Genomic DNA, 17,623 nt, shown 5'->3' on the forward strand with positions numbered 1-17,623 from the left:
GTCGATGAGAGCTCTCTGTGCTGGTCCTCGAGCAAGTAAAATTGATCTCGATCTCACTAAGGACTCCCTGTGTCTACGGAACTCTAGAAGAAAAAGTCCCAAGCATCCGTGGCATATCTCATCATGAAATGGAAAATAAAACAGAATGAAAACATAAATATAGCTATCTCACTGGGGTGATACAAAACTGTCCATGGAAACTCGTCATGCTGTGCATACCAGCACTCTATACCTCTCTCAAGTGTCAACTGTCTCGAGGACTCCAGGGCTAGCCGGGGGTATCTGTCAAGTGGAAGCTCCCATAGCCTGTGCTAGTATGTCACTGTTTGGAATAGAGCCTGATGCAGCCCCCATCTCTGCCCGCACAATCTCATGTGGCACTGATGGCTTACTCACTCCTAATCATGTGTGAGATCATTGCCACTAGGGGCCTCTCCATCGGCCTCCACCCATCATATACCTCCTCTGTATCTGTCTCGGTCGGCTCTCTCCTCTGTCTCCTCCTGTGGGATAAGCTAGGACCCCAAATGGGGGCACCATACAATAGTGCAAGTGTAACTAGAGTATCAAATAGCCAAAACTTCATCCTCGGCTCTTGAAACTGTATCTGTGAGCATTGCCTCTCTTAGCGAGCCAACGGCTGCATATCCCCTCATCAATCTAGCTTCGACCGCCTTCCGCATCGAGAACTGAGGTTCAACAAAAGTGATCCCAAGGTATACATATGAGGTAACATACTCCACAGGCTCTCCATTGTATGTAAACTGTACTACATATCTACTTATCCACTATAAGGAGGTATTAAAGATCATGACCTTGGTCTTTCCAAGGTTCATAGTGAGGTCCCGGTCCTCGCAAAAGGCCCTATAATGCATCCAAATGCCTCTGCAACCCCTGTGGTGAATCAGAAATAAGAACAATATCATCTGCATACAGTGGATCGGTATCAAGACTCCTGCCAAATGTGCTCCTGGTTCTCCCTGTCTGTCTATGTAATCCGAGATCTCGTCAATGTATAGACCAAATAGAGTAGGAGACAAGGGGCAGCCCTGCTTCACCCCGATAGTGCTGTGTATGATCTCTGAGTCACCTCCTAGAGCCCGTACTCTGCCTATGACTGACTCATAGAGTGTAATGATCCCCCAAAGCATCTCTGCTAGCATTCCTATATCCTGCAGTCTCCTCATCAGTCTAGCCCGTGGGACAGTATCAAAAGCTTTGAGGAAATCCACAAAGCAAACAGTATTTCCAATGCCCGTGAGCTCTCCCCTCCTCAATGATCCCCCGTGGAGTGCCCTCTCCTGAAGCTTGCCTGCCCCGGTGCTCTAAGTCTCTGCTCCTCAAACCATCTACTAAGCTCATGCTCCAAAATTGAACCATAAATCTTGGCCAAGGTGTGACCAATCATGATAGTCCTATAGTTGTTGGGGTCCACAGGGTCAGTAAGGGGGGCGGGTAGGAAAAGGAGGGGAGAGAGAGAGAGACCACCAACGCGAGCGAGAAAGGAGAGAAAGGGGGGCGCGCGCCGCCGGGGGGGGGGGGGGGGGGGGGGGGGGGGGGGGGGGACCTTGCGCGGTTTCACACCGAAATACAAAGAATGCAAAGAAGCAAAGGGTGGCCGGGTACATGGGAGACGGAATGCAAAGAATGACAGGGTGAGGTGCTGGCACTCTCTGTGAAACTGAGCTCTGATCTCTGTCATCTCTCTCTGGAAGGGGCGTGGTGTCCAAAAGCCAGGTGTCCTCTGTCTCCTGCAGGCTCTGAGTGTCTGTGTCATGTGCACAGTGTGTATCTACCATGTGCTACACGCACACAAAACTAGCTTCGAGGTTTGGGGAAGCTTGGAGCTAGGCAGCACGCTGATTGGCGAGCTGAGTTAGGGATAGACTAACGGGGGGGCACCCAAGTATGGACGGGCGGGCGCCCAAGTGTGGACGCCCGATGACCGGCCAAGAGCCTATAAAAGGGTGGCCAAGGTTAGTCATTAGTCATATAGAGTCTCGCGTGATTTGTGAGAGCTCTATGGTCTGGAGCCTGGATCTAGTGCAGACATGCACCTACTTCATGCAGCCAAGGCCGGCAGCAGTCTCGAGGCCCGCGAGGGTGGCTTCGTGGTGGTATGGGACGGCTTGCCCACGGCTGTCGTGGCTGGGAGGTGAGTCAGGCCTGCACCCCCTTCTTGTTTGTTTGGTTTGTTTGCAGGTTTCGAGTCTCGTAACAGGAACGTTCTACGAGGAGATCCTTTGGGGATTTGACAGTGGTATCAGAGCATGCCTCGTGAACGAGCAAGTCGGTAGGTAGAGAAGATGAGGTCGAAGATAGGTATGTGTTCAAGAAGCTTGCTGTTTTGTTTATGCATCCTGTGGTTTTTTCATATTAGTATGTGCTTTTTCATCGAAGAAACCCGTGATGATGGAGATGGTGGTCTAGCAAGGTTGTTTTGCTTAGCAAGAAGAAGGCTGGATGCGTTTTTGTAGTCGCATGAACAGTTGAGAGAGAGAACAAAAAAGCATGGCGGCTTTTGTTGGTAAGAGAGAGAGAGAGAGAAAGAGAGAGAAGTTCGCTGGCTGTTGTATGCGCAGTCGGATGCTAGCCGGGTGCTGCTAGTCACGTGCTGCTGGCCGGGTGCAGTTTGGTGCTGCCGACTGTTGTGGGCGCATGCGTATAGGCGGGCATCACCACTGTATACGTGACAGCGCCAGCCAAGCGGCGCCAGCGCACATGTGCAGTCGTCATGGGCTAGCAGGCCGGTAGATGGGCCAAGTACGTGTGCAGGCGCAAGCAAGCGCTGGTGCGTAGGCGGCACATCCGCAGTCGACTCCGTACACAGGCGATCGTAGGCGGCGCTGGCACATGAGTGCAAGGCGGCAGGAAGGCGCTACAGAAAAAAGCGAAAGCAAGCACCGGGTGGTTAGCTTTTGTTTTTTTTTTTTACATTGAACGAAGATCCACCTACGCTACCTTTCTTTCGGTTTTTTTTAGATAAACCTTATAAGAGGGGTTTTAAGACTTTAAAGCTTAAAGGTGTTTTTTTTTAAGAAAACAATATATATATATATATATATATATATATATATATATATATATATATATATATATATATATATATATATATCAAAAGCTTAAGTGTGCTTTTGGGGAAGCTTATATAAACCCCTTAAGTGGGCTTCTTGCCACACATCTCAAGTTTTCAAGCTCTCAAGCTCTCAGGTTCTCTAGCACTTTTCTTGTGCAAGATCGAATTTTCTCTCCCCTTGCCCTCTTCAAGATGTCGACCCAAGAATCCGAGTTGGAGCCCCTTATCGAACGCGAAGGCTTGCCGGCTACGGAAGATACCGATGCCGATCTTTTTGACGATTATGTGTCAAAATCAGATTTCCAAGAGTTCAAAGTTGCTCTCGAAGCTTCTTCTTCGGAACGTTAGGCACGAATCGCCGCGCAGATGCAAGCTTTTCAAAACTCCATCTCTCTGTTGACCACTACCCTATCTACTCTTTCGGGTATGGATACCTTGGCTGTCATGGCCATGTGAAAATGGAACAGCATAAGTGTGGGCATGGTGGTTGCAGAGTCAGAATATTGAATGATTCACATGGGGGGGGTGCCCGGACAGAGTTAAAGATGTGTGGACATCCCTAGGTGTGAAAGGGGGGAACTAGAACATTAAACTTTTAATGTTTATTAAAGTTGCCCCTAGGCCTTAGTGGCCCTAGGGAACTTTTAAAGTTTGGGGCCCTAGGACTTTTATGGGGAGGAGGCCACTCCACTTTTGGAGTGAGTGCTTCTCTCTCCTCCCTCTCTCTCTAGCTTTTGGGAAAAGGAGTCGTGGAGGATTGATGCGCTTGTGTACATGCGTGGAGAAGCTGAAGAGAAGAGTCGACTGCAGATTTTGTGTGTGCTGCTGCTGCTGTTTTTCTGAGTGCAAACCAGCCGTACAGGACTGTACGGCCAGATCTGCTGCAAGTACTCTCTCTCTCTTTCTGGGACTGGCTGCGCACTGTTGGTTGCGTGAACATCTGCTACTGCAGGCGGCTGTAGCAGGGACTGTACGGACAGGCTACTGGATCAGGTGCAGGTCGTACAGTACAGTACGACTGCCGTACAGTGTACGGACAGTCCAGGTACAACACTGTACTGCTGCTGGCGGCGCAGGACGGGTTATGGACAGACTGAATACGCAGGTTCAGGCGAGTCCAGGTGCTGGCTGCAGGCGGCGTGTGCAAGGACAACTCTTGGCACGTATCCCGAGGTAGTACAGACGGGTACGGGGCTGTTTTTCTGATCTGTACATTCAAAGACAGCATAGAAGTGAACACAAGGAGGAGGGTACAGACAAGTACGTGCATGCGTGTGAAGCAGGGTTGTGGAAACAAGTGCCTGCAAGTACAGACTGGTACCGTTGCTTCCTCTAGTGCTGTTTCACGAGCTGAATTTGGTAAGCTCCGCTTCTGTTCATCTATCTCTCTTTCTACTGCTTGATGTCTGTTGCAGATATGAGTTATCTGGCCCCTTGTGAGAGGAGGGGTATGGCAGATTGACAAGGGTTGAGACAGAGTTTGGACAGCATATGTATGTATGAGCTGAGATGTTGGATCATGTACTTGAGTTATGCCAGATGTATGCTCATGGCTGCCTTGCTTAGTGGTCTTGGCTGATCAGAGGGAGGCACAGTGTGCTATTGTGAAACACAGATCTGTGTGCATAGATCCTCTGTGCTAAGAGGTATTGTGGGCCGTCAGATTGGACATACAGGTGTAATCTCTTGGCTGATTTTTGTTGTACTCAGCCATTCATATTTTTTTTGGGAATTGAATAAAGAAATACCGCAAGGGGCGCCAAGCTTTGGGGCCAACAGGTGTCGCTTTGATTTCAGATTTGGGCACTCTAGCTCCAATCTGTTTTGTTTTCACATCTAGACTACAAGTGGACGGGTGACTGCTAGTCTACCGCACTCTGGTTTCTATCAGAGGCCGGTTTCAAGGTTCCGTTGGCCGGGACAAATCATCAACTTTCTGAAGGGGGTGAGCTCGTGGTTGCTTTGAAGAAAGCCATCGCTGAAAATTCAGCAAACATGTCTGATACAGAGGATGAGTACTTCTATCATGAAGAAGAAGAGCAAGAGACTTCTCCTGAGAGAGATGTATCTCAGGATATTTTTGCAGGAGAACAGGCTGCAGATGTTGAGCCTTATGAGGATGTAACACAGCCAGAAGATGTGCATGGTAAAGAGGATGATGATGCTCGGTTCAAAGATCGCTTGGCTAGTGTTATGGATACTTTTATGCAGCTCACACAGAGTGAGAGATTTGCTGAATTTATGAGATCACGCACAGAGCCCCGCACAGAGCCCGAGAAAAAGAAGAAGAAGGTTCGTTCTAAGAATCTTCCTCGGGGTCATAGTGGGACCACTTCACAGGATCCATCTCCTGGACAGTTTCCGAACATGGAGCATGCTTTTGGTGCTAATCCACAGAGTTCCTTCTATGGACAGCCACCTATTCCTCAGCAGAATATGCATCCAGGTTATTTTGGTGGTGGCTCGGTGTTCCAATCCATGACTGGGGGTTATCCTCAGGGAGGCATGGGTATGCACGGGCCTTTTGGAGCCAATTTTCAGCCTGGTATGCAAGGGAATATGTATGGTGGTATGCAGTCCGGTATGGCTGGAAATATGTTTGGAGACATGCAACTTGGGATGCAAGGTAATATGTTTGGTGGCATGCAGCCAGGTATGCATAATGGAATGTTTGGAAACGTGGCTGGAATGTATGGTATGCCTGGTGTGGGAATGGGAAATGTTGACCCAATGATGGGTATGAATGTTGGGGGCAGCAATCTTGCGAAACCACTTCCATATGATAATCTAACGCCTATGGGAAAGGCGAAGGATTACAAGGAAGGGGGAGCTGTAGTGAAGTTTGACACATTCAGTGGGGCCAAGGATAAACTTAAAGCACTTACCTTTTTACAGCAGTTTGATGTTGCTTTTTCTGGTGGGAATTACACACAGTCCTCTAAGGTGAGGAAAGCTGCTACTTTTCTAAAGGGCAATGCTTTGCAGTGGTGGTCTACTCTTCTTTTGCAGGGCATAGCACCCACTACATGGGTCCAATTCAAACAGGTTTTCTCTTCCGTATGGCTCACATCTACATTCGAGGTGGATGTTATGACCGCATGGCACAAATTGGATGCTTCAAAGTGTGATAGTTTGGAGGATTATAACAAGAAGTTTTGGGAAGCTCTACTCCCAGTGACTTCTTATCGTGCGGTGCCACTGTCTGAGCAGGTAGAGAAGTATTGTTGTGGGCTGCCCAAGGAGGTACGAGATTATTGTATAAAGACAAGAGTAACGAACATGTCACAGATGATTGAAAATGCTATGACAGCTAATGCGTTACTCACTAGTGGTTCATCTGGGTTTAAAGGCAGTGAGAAATTGAGCAAGAAAGCTGAAAAATTTGGGCATGCTTCTCGTGATGCTAAACGGTCTTCAAAGACGAAGTATAAGAAGTTGCCAATGCCCAAGAGGACTTCTGAGGAAAGACAGGTTTTGAGAGATGCTCATAAGTGTTTTTATTGTACGGAAGAGAGGCATATGTCATTCAATTGTCCCAAAAGGACTCTGACAATAAAGGAGAGCCCAAGCCAAAGAAACAAAAGCCTTCTGCAGGCTTAGTTCCTGATCTTGTGGGGGAACAGCCAGGTGGTGAAGCTACAGAGTTGTGCAAGGCATGGGGCAAAGTGAGAGATCAGAATGCCTTGATCTTCTTTGACACAGGTGCTAGAGCCAACTTCATTTCACCAGATTTGGCTGGCCGATTGGGGATTTGCGCAGAGGAGATGGGGCCGTTACATGAGGCTAATATGGCTTGTCCAAGGTATGCAGAACCTGTTACTCCTATCATTGGGAAGCTTCGGCTTCATTTGCAGGGTTATGTGGACAGCGAAGAGTTCTTCATCATGCCTTTGGATGGCTGTGATGTTTTGTTGGGGATGCCATGGTGCCACAGAGTACATGCGGTGGTGGATACTTACAATAGGAAAATCACTCTGACTCATAGAGAGAAAGAACATGTATTGGATGTAAAACTCAAAGGGGAATCTGTTCCTATTGTATCCGCTTCGGCGATTTCATCAGTAATGAAAAAGCATCTTTCCGCGTACTTGATTTATGTAAAGGATGCACAGGATGATGAGTCTAAGTCTAATTTGTCTATGTTAGATAAGGACAAGACTGATTTCTTATGTGGGTTTCAAGACTGCTTTTCCGAGTCTTTGCCAGAGAACTTCCTCCTAAGAGGCCAGAGGATCATGCCATAGATCTGATTCCTGGTAGTACTCCACCGAATAGACCGCCGTACCGTGTTAGTGCAGCCCAACAGGAAGAGATTATGAGTCAGGTGCAGGAACTTTTGAATAAAGGGTTGATACAGCCTAGCTCATCACCCTTTTGCTCACCTGTACTCTTGGTGCAGAAGAAGGATGGTTCTTGGCGCATGTGTATTGATTACAGGGCGCTGAACAAGAATACCATCAAGAATCGATTCCCCATCCCGAGGATCGATGACATCTTGGACCGCTTACCTCCACAGTTTTTAGTCGCATTGACTTGAAAAGCAGGTATCATCAGATACGCATTAGACCCGAGGATGTGCATAAGACAGCATTCCGAACCACGCTTGGGTTGTATGAGTTCTTGGTTATGCCCTTTGGTTTGACAAATGCGCCTGCCACATTTAACAGAATGATGGACAGGATTTTCAGACCTCATAGAGAGTTTGTGGGCACATTCTTTGATGATATGATTGTGCATTCACAAACTGAGGAAGAGCATAGAAGGCATTTGGCCATTGTGTTTGCAGAACTCAGAAACCATAGGTTGGTTGTTAATGGCAAGAAGAGTGAGTTCTTTTTGCAAGAGATACATTTCTTGGGGCATATTGTGTCTGCGCATGGAGTCCGTATGGATCCAGCAAAGGTGGAAGCAATACTTAATTGGCCAGCTTTGAGGACCGTGCATGATGTACGCAGTTTTCTAGAATTGTGTTCCTATTACAGGCGATACATATGGCACTTTGCTGAAATTGCTTCACCTCTTCATGCTTTGACAAAGAAGGCAATTCCATTTAGATGGGCTGATCGGGAAATTACAGCATTCAAAAAGCTCAAAGAAAAGCTTACTTCGAACCCAGTATTGGTGTTACCGGACCTCCGAAAGGCTTTTGTTGTCCAGTGTGATGCATGTGGAAGTAGCATTGGTACGGTTCTCATGCAAGAGGGACATGTGATAGCCTATGAGAGTAGAATATTGCAAGATGCTGAGAAGCATTTACAGGTTTATGACAAAGAGATGTTGGCTATAATTCACGCTCTTTCTACATGGAAACACTACTTGCTTAGGGCTGATTTCACTGTACAGACAGATCATCAGACCTTGCGTTATTTCCTCACGCAGACTAAGCTTTCAGAGAAGCATATGCGTTGGGCAAACTTTTTGTCAATGTTTCACTTCCAGATTGTGCATGTGGAAGGCAAAAAGAATGTAGTGGCAGATGCTTTGTCACGCAAGCCATAGGTCTCTGCAGTTTCACTTGCTTATCATCATGAGCTTGATGAAATGAAAGAGCAATATGCCCATGATGAGGACTTTGAAAGGTTGTATGATCAGATGTCTGAGGGTCAGCGACATGAGCACTATACTCTCAAAGATGGGTTTTTATTGATGCATGGCAGACTGTGTGTTACCACGCCATTGCGACTCAAGGTTATGATTGAAAGTCATGCTCCACCGTATGCAGGTCATAGAGGTATTGACGCCACGGTCAAAGCAGTGGAGACTTTCTTTTATTGGCCAACCTTGAGAAGAGATGTTGATGCCTTTGTGAGGCAATGCATCGTATGTCAGAAGGTAAAGTTTGACCGTCAGAAGACACCAGGGTTATTACAGCCTTTACCTATTCCGGATAGACCTTGGGAGAGCATTGCCATGGATTTTGTATTTGATCTTCCACGGACACAAACGGGAAATGATGGCATCTGGACTATCATATGCAGGTTCAGTAAGCAGGCTCATTTCATTCCCGTGCGTAAGACGATCAAAGTGGATCATATGGTGAAGTTGTTCATGGCGAACATCTTCAAGTATCATGGCTTGCCTACGTCTATCATTAGTGACCGTGATCCACGGATGACGAGTTTGTTCTGGAGAGGGTTGTTTGACAACATGGGTACAACTCTCAAGTTTTCATCGTCATTTCATCCGCAAACAGATGGTCAGTCAGAAGAGGCTAACTCTACAGTATTGGATCTTCTCAAGTGTTATGTGTCAGAGCACAAGCAACAATGGGAAAAGTATCTTCCTTTGGTGGAGTTTGCATATAACCACACTGTACATACCTCGACAGGCAAGGCGCCTTTTGAGATTGTAGAAGGAGGGAAGAAGGTACCACCCATTTTGCATACAAAGGATAAGATCTTTGAGGTTGATCAGTATGTGGAGAGCTTGGAAGAAGCTTATCGGAGAGTTAAGTTGGCCCTCCAGAAAACTCAGCAGAAGCAAAAGAAAGCCGCAGACCGTCACAGACGTGATTTACAGTTTGCATTGGGTGATTGGGTTCTTTTGCGCTTTGAAAAGGCTAGACTCAAGAAGATGAAGAGTAAAGAGCGCTTATTCCCTAAGTTGAGCATGCGATATTATGGGCCTTTTCAGGTTTTGGAAAAGATTGGTGAGATAACCTATCGTTTGAAGTTACCAGATCACTGGAGGATTCACAATGCTTTTCACGTGAGTCTTCTTAGACCTTTCCGTGGGGATGTGCCTGAGGATGTATCAGATGAGGCTCAGCCGGAAGTTGAGGAACTTGATGAGGTTCTGATTCCAGAGCAGATACTAGCACATAAAGAAAGGAAGGTACGAGGTAAAGTTTCCCGTCGCTATCTTGTGAAGTTCAAGAACTATTCACCGATGGATGCGAAGTGGATGGAGAAAGGTGACTTAACAGATTCACCTCAGGTTTTGCAGCTTTATCTCGATGCCTTTGAGTTAGAGCCGACTCTTGTTGTGGCTCATTCAGGTTCAGCAGAGCATGGATCTGGAGCATTACCTGATGCTCAAGAGGGGGGTAGCACCTCCACTCCCTTGATACAGACAGGCTCAGATGACATCTAGAGGTCGCTTGGTGCAGATTTTCTCTCACCCGAAGGTACAGAGGCTGACAGTACATATGTTTATGGGACTTCTATGATATATGTGTACTAGTCACATGAGATTTTTGTGGATATGTATGGTTCACAGTGGTATACAACTTGGACTATTACTATGCCAGTGGTTTGCAGTGAATGTTGATACATGTGCATGGCTTAGAGAGATTGGGACGCTGATCTTGCCATATTGTATATTTCACTTTGGATATTTTGATGCATCACCAGAATGCAATCGAGGATGCTTGCCATTTTTCAAGAGGGGGGTATGTCATGGCCTTGTGAAAATGGAACAACATAAGTGTGGGCATGGTGGTTGCAGAGTCAGAATATTGAATGATTCACATGGGGGGGGTGCCCGCACAGAGTTAAAGATGTGTGGACGTCCCTAGGTGTGAAGGGGGGAACTAGAACATTAAACTTTTAATGTTTATTAAAGTTGCCCCTAGGCCTTAGTGGCCCTAGGGAACTTTTAAAGTTTGGGGCCCTAGGACTTTTATGGGGAGGAGGCCACTCCGCTTTTGGAGTGAGTGCTTCTCTCTCCTCCCCCTCTCTCTAGCTTTTGGGAAAAGGAGTCATGGAGGATTGATGCGCTTGTGTACATGCGTGGAGAAGCTGAAGAGAAGAGTCGACTGCAGATTTTGTGTGCGCTGCTGCTGCTGTTTTTCTGAGTGCAAACCAACCGTACAGCACTGTACGGCCAGATCTGCTGCAAGTACTCTCTCTCTTTCTGGGACTGGCTGCGCACTGTTGGTTGCGTGAACATCTGCTGCTGCAGGCAGCTGTAGCAGGGACTATACGGACAGGCTACTGGATCAGGTGCAGGTCGTACAGTACAGTACGACTGCCGTACAGTGTACGAACAGTCCAGGTACAACATTGTACTGCTGCTGGCGGCGCAGGACGGGTTATGGACAGACTGAATACGCAGGTTCAGGCGAGTCCAGGTGCTGGCTGCAGGCGGCGTGTGCAAGGACAACTCTTGGCACGTATCCCGAGGTAGTACAGACGGGTACGGGGCTGTTTTTCTGATCTGTACATTCAAAGACAGCATAGAAGTGAACACAAGGAGGAGGGTACAGACAAGTACGTGCATGCGTGTGAAGCAGGGTTGTGGAAACAAGTGCCTGCAAGTACAAACTGGTACCGTTGCTTCCTCCAGTGCTGTTTCACGAGCTGAATTTGGTAAGCTCCGCTTCTGTTCATCTATCTCTCTTTCTACTGCTTGATGTCTGTTGCAGATATGAGTTATCTGGCCCCTTGTGAGAGGAGGGGTATGGCAGATTGACAAGGGTTGAGACAGAGTTTGGACAGCATATGTATGTATGAGCTGAGATGTTGGATCATGTACTTGAGTTATGCCAGATGTATGCTCATGGCTGCCTTGCTTAGTGGTCTTGGCTGATTAGAGGGAGGCACAGTGTGTTATTGTGAAACACAGATCTGTGTGCATAGATCCTCTGTGCTAAGAGGTATTGTGGGCCGTCAGATTGGACATACAGGTGTAATCTCTTGGCTGATTTTTGTTGTACTCAGCCATTCATATTTTTTTTTGGAATTGAATAAAGAAATACCGCAAGGGGCGCCAAGCTTTGGGGCCAACAGGTGTCGCTTTGATTTCAGATTTGGGCACTCTAGCTCCAATCTGTTTTGTTTTCACATCTAGACTACAAGTGGACGGGTGACTGCTAGTCTACCGCACTCTGGTTTCTATCAGAGGCCGGTTTCATTGGCCTCTGCTTTAGGCCCCAACATTACTCCGGAACAGTTCGGGGGCGAGCACAAGCAGCATACCAAGGAGATAGTGGACACTTGGCTACGTAAGTGGCAAGTCCATTTTCAGTTCCATCCATATAACGATGGAAAAAAGATCCAGTTAGCAGCAAGTTTCCTCTCAGGCAAAGCTTTGCTTTGGTGGAAGGAACTCAACTCTAAGCCAACGACTTGGGCACAATTCGAAGATGTCTTCAAGAAAGAATTCCTCAAGAAAGAGGATGATTATGATGTGGTTGCCCGGTTTACAGCTTTGACCATGACCTCGCCACGATTCTATTTGGGTTGTGGTAGATCGCTTGACAAAAATGGCTAGATTTTTACCAACCCGAAAGACTATTACAGCTACGCAATTAGCACAACACTTTATCCAGCTATTGTTTAGACTGTACGGATTACTGCACGACATAGTCAGTGATGGGACTCTAAGTTTACGAGTGATTTTTGGAAACTTGTTTTTGAGAAGTTGGAAACAACTTTGAATTTGAGTTCCTCAGATCATCCTCAATCTGATGGCCAGATTGAAAGAGTGAATCAAATTTTGGAAGATACGCTTCGAGCATATGTATCCAAAAGACAAAATTCATGGGAGGATTATCTTCCTATGTTAGAATTTGCAAATAACAGTACTAAGCATACAAGTACAGGTTTTAGTCCTTTCATGCTTATGTATGGTTTTCAACCTAGATCACCTGTTACAGTAGGATTCTCAGGACTTCACCATGATACAGCGCGTAATTTTTTGCAAGATATGCAAGAAATGTTACAAGTTGCGAAAGAATCTATTAGAAGTGCTCAAGACCGAGACAGATTTTATTCTAATAGACATCGTTCACCACCCAGAGAGTTCTCTGAAGGAACGATGGTGTATTTGCGAGTTCCGAAAGATTCCGAGACTTTACGAACAGGTCGATCTTCAAAATTATCCCCTAGATACTGTGGACCATTTCGTATTACACGACGGATTGCTTCAGTTGCATATGAACTGGATTTGCCTTCTCATGTAAAAGTTCATCCTGTATTTCATGTCAGTAGACTTAAGGAAGTACTGGGTGGAACAGACCAGTTAGTTACTCCTCAAGAAATCATAGATATAGAAGACATGACATTTGTTCCACACGAACCTGAGAAGATTCTTGGAGACATTGACTACTGACGGACTACTCCAAATGGATCCCCTGTCACCCCTAGACACACTCACCACTCAGATGTCATCTCTACTACATACAGCCGCCACCCGCAACTTCCCCCACCATACACACATCGCACACACAGATAGATCTAGGAGCATGTCCCAAAATTGGTGGTATGATGATGAGTTCAAAGAGCTATACAGACACCTTCGTGCCTAGAGAGCACTGGGGACCATTACACAGAGACAGGCGAGCCGACAGATACAGACCCTCACACGCCGTAAGAGGCTTGCAGATGAGGAGGCATAGTATCGGGATATGTACCACCTTCTCATGAGCAAAGATACAACCATTGCATGGCGCAGGATGAGAGAGCCTCGTCCTCGTACCCCGATTGAGGATCCACACACATGGCACACATATGCAAAGAGCCTCTACCATATCCCTCAACAACCGTCCATACCACAGCCACAAGAGCCCCACCCTACCACCTCTACTTTCTTTACCGCCCCGATGGTAGAGAGAGCTATCCGTCAGTTACAGCATGGGAGATCGGCTGATCACCCAGGTATACAGAGTGAGCATCTTATTTATGCCACTGGCACCCTTTGTTGCTCACCTCTTTAATAGAGCACTAGTGGAGGGCCTACCAGCTGAATGGACTATACACACCATCGTGCCTCTCCACAAAGCGGGGGACATGCTAGACCCCAGCAACTACAGGACTATCATGATTGGTCATACATTGGCTAAACTTTATGGCGATGGCTGATTCAGGGCCTCTAATTTGGTCATTTGGAGCATTGTTTTACAAAGCCTAACAGCACAGGTTATTTTGGGTCTTCATCAAAAAGGCTGATCTGGGTAGCTTGGAGTATTATTTCCAATGCCCATAAAATAGAAGATTGGAGGTCATCATCAAAACGGCTAAATTGGGGCCTTTGGTTCATCACCGGGAGCATGCTTAAAGCATAAATGACATTGTGTACTGATTTGATCATTTGGAACATCGTTTCAAATGCCTAAAGCACAGGTTATGATAGGTCTTGATGAAAACTGGTAGTTTGAGGCCTCTGATTTGATTATTTGGGGCACTGTTGGGTATGGCTAGTCTGGGGTGATCATTGGGGATGTTATTTCAAAGCCTCGGCATAGGTTGCTTTGGCTCCTCGTCAATTGGGGCCTCTGAGTTGATAGCATCATAGCAGAGATTATGCAGCCCAACACATTTTTACCTTACAATTGATCGTCTGGAGCATTGTAGCATACATTATGCAGCCCAATACACATTAATCAAAGCATGATTATACTAACCAGAGCAACTGTGCCCACTACAGCATAGGCAGCACACAGACCATAATAGACGCCATCCTGCCAGGCAATGGAATTGTCCACCCCATCCCACCATGTGCGAAGCTCGTTGAAGTAGTGGGCGGCCATTCTCCGGGCCAAATCCCTGCAACCCTACTGGGTGCTCGAAAGTGAGAACGCAAAGAGCAACATAGAAGCAGCAGCTGTGGTCAAATTGGGCATGCTTTGATGCAGCTACATTGCACCGCGCCCAACAGGCAGGCACACCGGGAAAAAATTGCAGCGAGAAGAAGAAGGAAAAGATAAAGCTTCACGTGGCCCATGAAAAGATGGCCTGAACCAGTGAAAAAGATTCAGGTAAATATATATAGTAAAAGGTTATTTTGGGGGGAAGAAAAATAATAATAGCTCTTTCTCGGGGAAAATAGAAGAGTGGCTCACTTGAACCTAGAGCCAATTTCAAATTTTAAAAATTTAGTCTCAAAAAATGGTGGGAGAATTTTTAAAAAAACCCTCCAAAATTTCAAGTATTGTTTATACCATGGTGAAAGTATGAATAAAAATATAATTCAATGGCCAAAAGGATTCATGTAAGGTTCAATGGCCATGTATGTGGAGGTATTTTTCTCTCTTTCATAAAGTCTAGAGTAGAGATTATCCAAAAAAAATTTAAAAAAAAGACTTTACATGCATACACAAGACGTAGTGGTGGGCCATGTGGTGGAGACCTAGTTTAGATCAGGGTTGTGCTTCAAGAGTTGATGGATTCGAAGATAAATCATGTTCTACATACCCAAAAAGTAAGTCAAATGTTTTTAGTAATTATTAGAGTCTCCATTGAAGAATAAATCTCACAAAGCCTTAACTTTAGTTCTAATACATAGTTAAGAATCATCACATAAATAAACCTCGAAAAAGCATGGTGTATTTAAGCATGATCTTGGCTAGTGTTACCTAGAATGTTATTTATTTTATCATGTAAGCTTTGGTAGCACCTTCTCAATAAACACATTATATGATGACCTATGTTGTAACACTTAGTTTTTTGGAGTAGGTAGATTTTCTTGTACTTTCCCTTAAGATTTGTGCATCTTATTTTAAATATTCTAGCTACACTATATCATGTCTCGGTAATATATTGTTGTTATTATCTTAGCCCACAGGATCATGTGTCTCCATTGTATCATGTTGTTGCTATCTTTTACTATATTCATGATGACAAGAATCCATGCTCAACCAACGATGTATGAAAGGTTCTCTCCTTTTATATGATCTGTTCCTTTTGTGACATTATGTCATGATCATACAATTTTTCATGTATTTGAAAGGCTAGCTTAGTTATAGCTTTCCACGCTTTCTTATTTGCAAGTAGTTTTCAATCCATATTATTACTTTCAAAATGACAAGATGTACTTTTTTGTTAAGTGACCTTCATGTTAAAGATTTTAGTTTTAAAACAAAACTATAGTGATTGCACAAATTTGTATAGATACAATAAATGTTTTTGCATACTTCCTCTATTATACTTCCGATTTGACTTCATCGATCATACAATAACGTTTTTTGCATACTTCCTCAATCATACAATAACGTTTTTTTACATACATCCTCTATTATACTTGTTGAAATTTTATGGCCACATAAATAAGTAATTTGATAGAGTTGATTTTCCTATACCACTTTGGGAGCCATTTCAAAGTACCATTTTACTCATTTCTGCATGTAGCCCATTGGATTTAACATATAACAACTAAATAAATTTACTAGACGTCATTGCATTTTCTCATTATAATTAATAACTTGATATCCTAATAATCTCATAAAATTATGAAACAATGTCTCTATGGTGTCCTTGGATGTTTACTAGTTGAATAAAACATGGTATGTGAATTAAGTAACCACATATAGCTTAACCTAAAAGAAATGTTATTCTCAAATTCATCTCATCCCAACACTATGCACTAAATTTGTGTACCTTGCACTTGAACAAACACGTCCAATCCTTACTATGATACATGTTCTATAAGTGCTTGTGCGCACGCGCACACTTACACAACACTTGTAAGTATGCTCTTGAGCTACAGTGTAAAAAATGATTGGTGTAAATCTCATTGCCATATTAGCTTTACTTATTTGATTGAGGTCTTGAGAATGATAAACTTAGTGAGCTTCTTAAGCTATAGTGTAAAAATGATTAGTGGAAATCTCGTTGCCATGTTAGCATTACTTATTTTGATTATTGTATTAAGGAAGGAGAAACTTGGTGAGATTTCCATTAACAAGCATTTTAATAGGATAACAATTTGGACCCAATTTGTAAACTTGTTTAGCAAAGCCATGCTCCAAATAATGCATAATGAACAGCCACTCTCTAATTTTACTTAGTTTCCTTCATCTTCATAACACCTTTCTCTTCTTGCTCTATCCATTGTTCATAATCTTTTTAGGAAGGTATAATCTTAATTGGTTTCCTTCACCTTGATATCACGTTTCTATTATTGTCATATCCATTGTTCATAATACTAGCTAGATTTAACATGCATTCTATACATGGAATGGCTACTTTAGTATCTTTTTCCTCCCTTTTGTTGTATGAGTTTGTGTTGGAGTGAAGATCAATGTAGTAACACACAAATAGATGCAATAAGCAAGGAGAGAGAAATGGAAGTACAACACTCAAAGTAGAATGAGTAGTAAAGGACAAGTGAAGTGACACGATAAGGTCACTTATATACACTCATAAGAGTGCATACATATGCTTAGGGAAAAAACCTCCTAAAGAGGAAAAAGTGGCCCGGCCCGTTATTAGTCTACATCCACACATTACTACCAGTATAAATGGCTAAATCCCCCCTGTAGTGATGATGTGAACATGTACAAAAATCATGTGGTTGATCAATCCCCAAATGGAAATAAGTCCAAAGCTTTATGAAAAGCTTCAAACTTCTCTCACATGAGAGAGCCTTCGTGAATATATATGCCACATTATTATGTATAGAGAGATATAAGCCATGCTAATCTCTCGTGCAATGAAAAAATATTAATATTATACCTTAATGTGCTTTGTGCAAACATGAAACACTGGGTTCCTTGTAAATGGCTAATACAATCTGGTTGTTAGCAAAGATGGAGGTGGGGGACTACTGTCCAACACCAAGATCAACCAAAAGGTATCTGAGACATACACACTCCACAATTACTATAAA

General features: G+C 44.5%; 1 protein-coding gene across 3 annotated transcripts in view; it reads right to left on the reverse strand.

Moving 5' to 3' along the window:
* Nucleotides 1-14,718, reverse strand: part of LOC147626018 (tobamovirus multiplication protein 1-like) — a 63,113-nt gene extending 48,395 nt beyond the window's left edge. For 2 of the 3 annotated variants that reach the window (XM_086817586.1, XM_086817585.1), the window contains exon 1: nt 14,421-14,713. In XM_086817586.1, coding sequence (XP_086673712.1) covers nt 14,421-14,546 — 126 coding nt within the window. In that variant the 5' untranslated portion in view covers nt 14,547-14,713. Of the gene's footprint in view, nt 1-14,420 lie in introns of all 3 variants that reach the window. The other variant, XM_086817587.1, reaches the window with a different exon arrangement.
* Nucleotides 14,719-17,623: the final 2,905 nt, after the last annotated feature.

The sequence above is a fragment of the Cibotium barometz genome, chromosome 23, assembly GCF_041138505.1.
Source record: "Cibotium barometz isolate CiBa-2024 chromosome 23, ASM4113850v1, whole genome shotgun sequence".
NCBI lineage: Eukaryota > Viridiplantae > Streptophyta > Polypodiopsida > Cyatheales > Cibotiaceae > Cibotium > Cibotium barometz.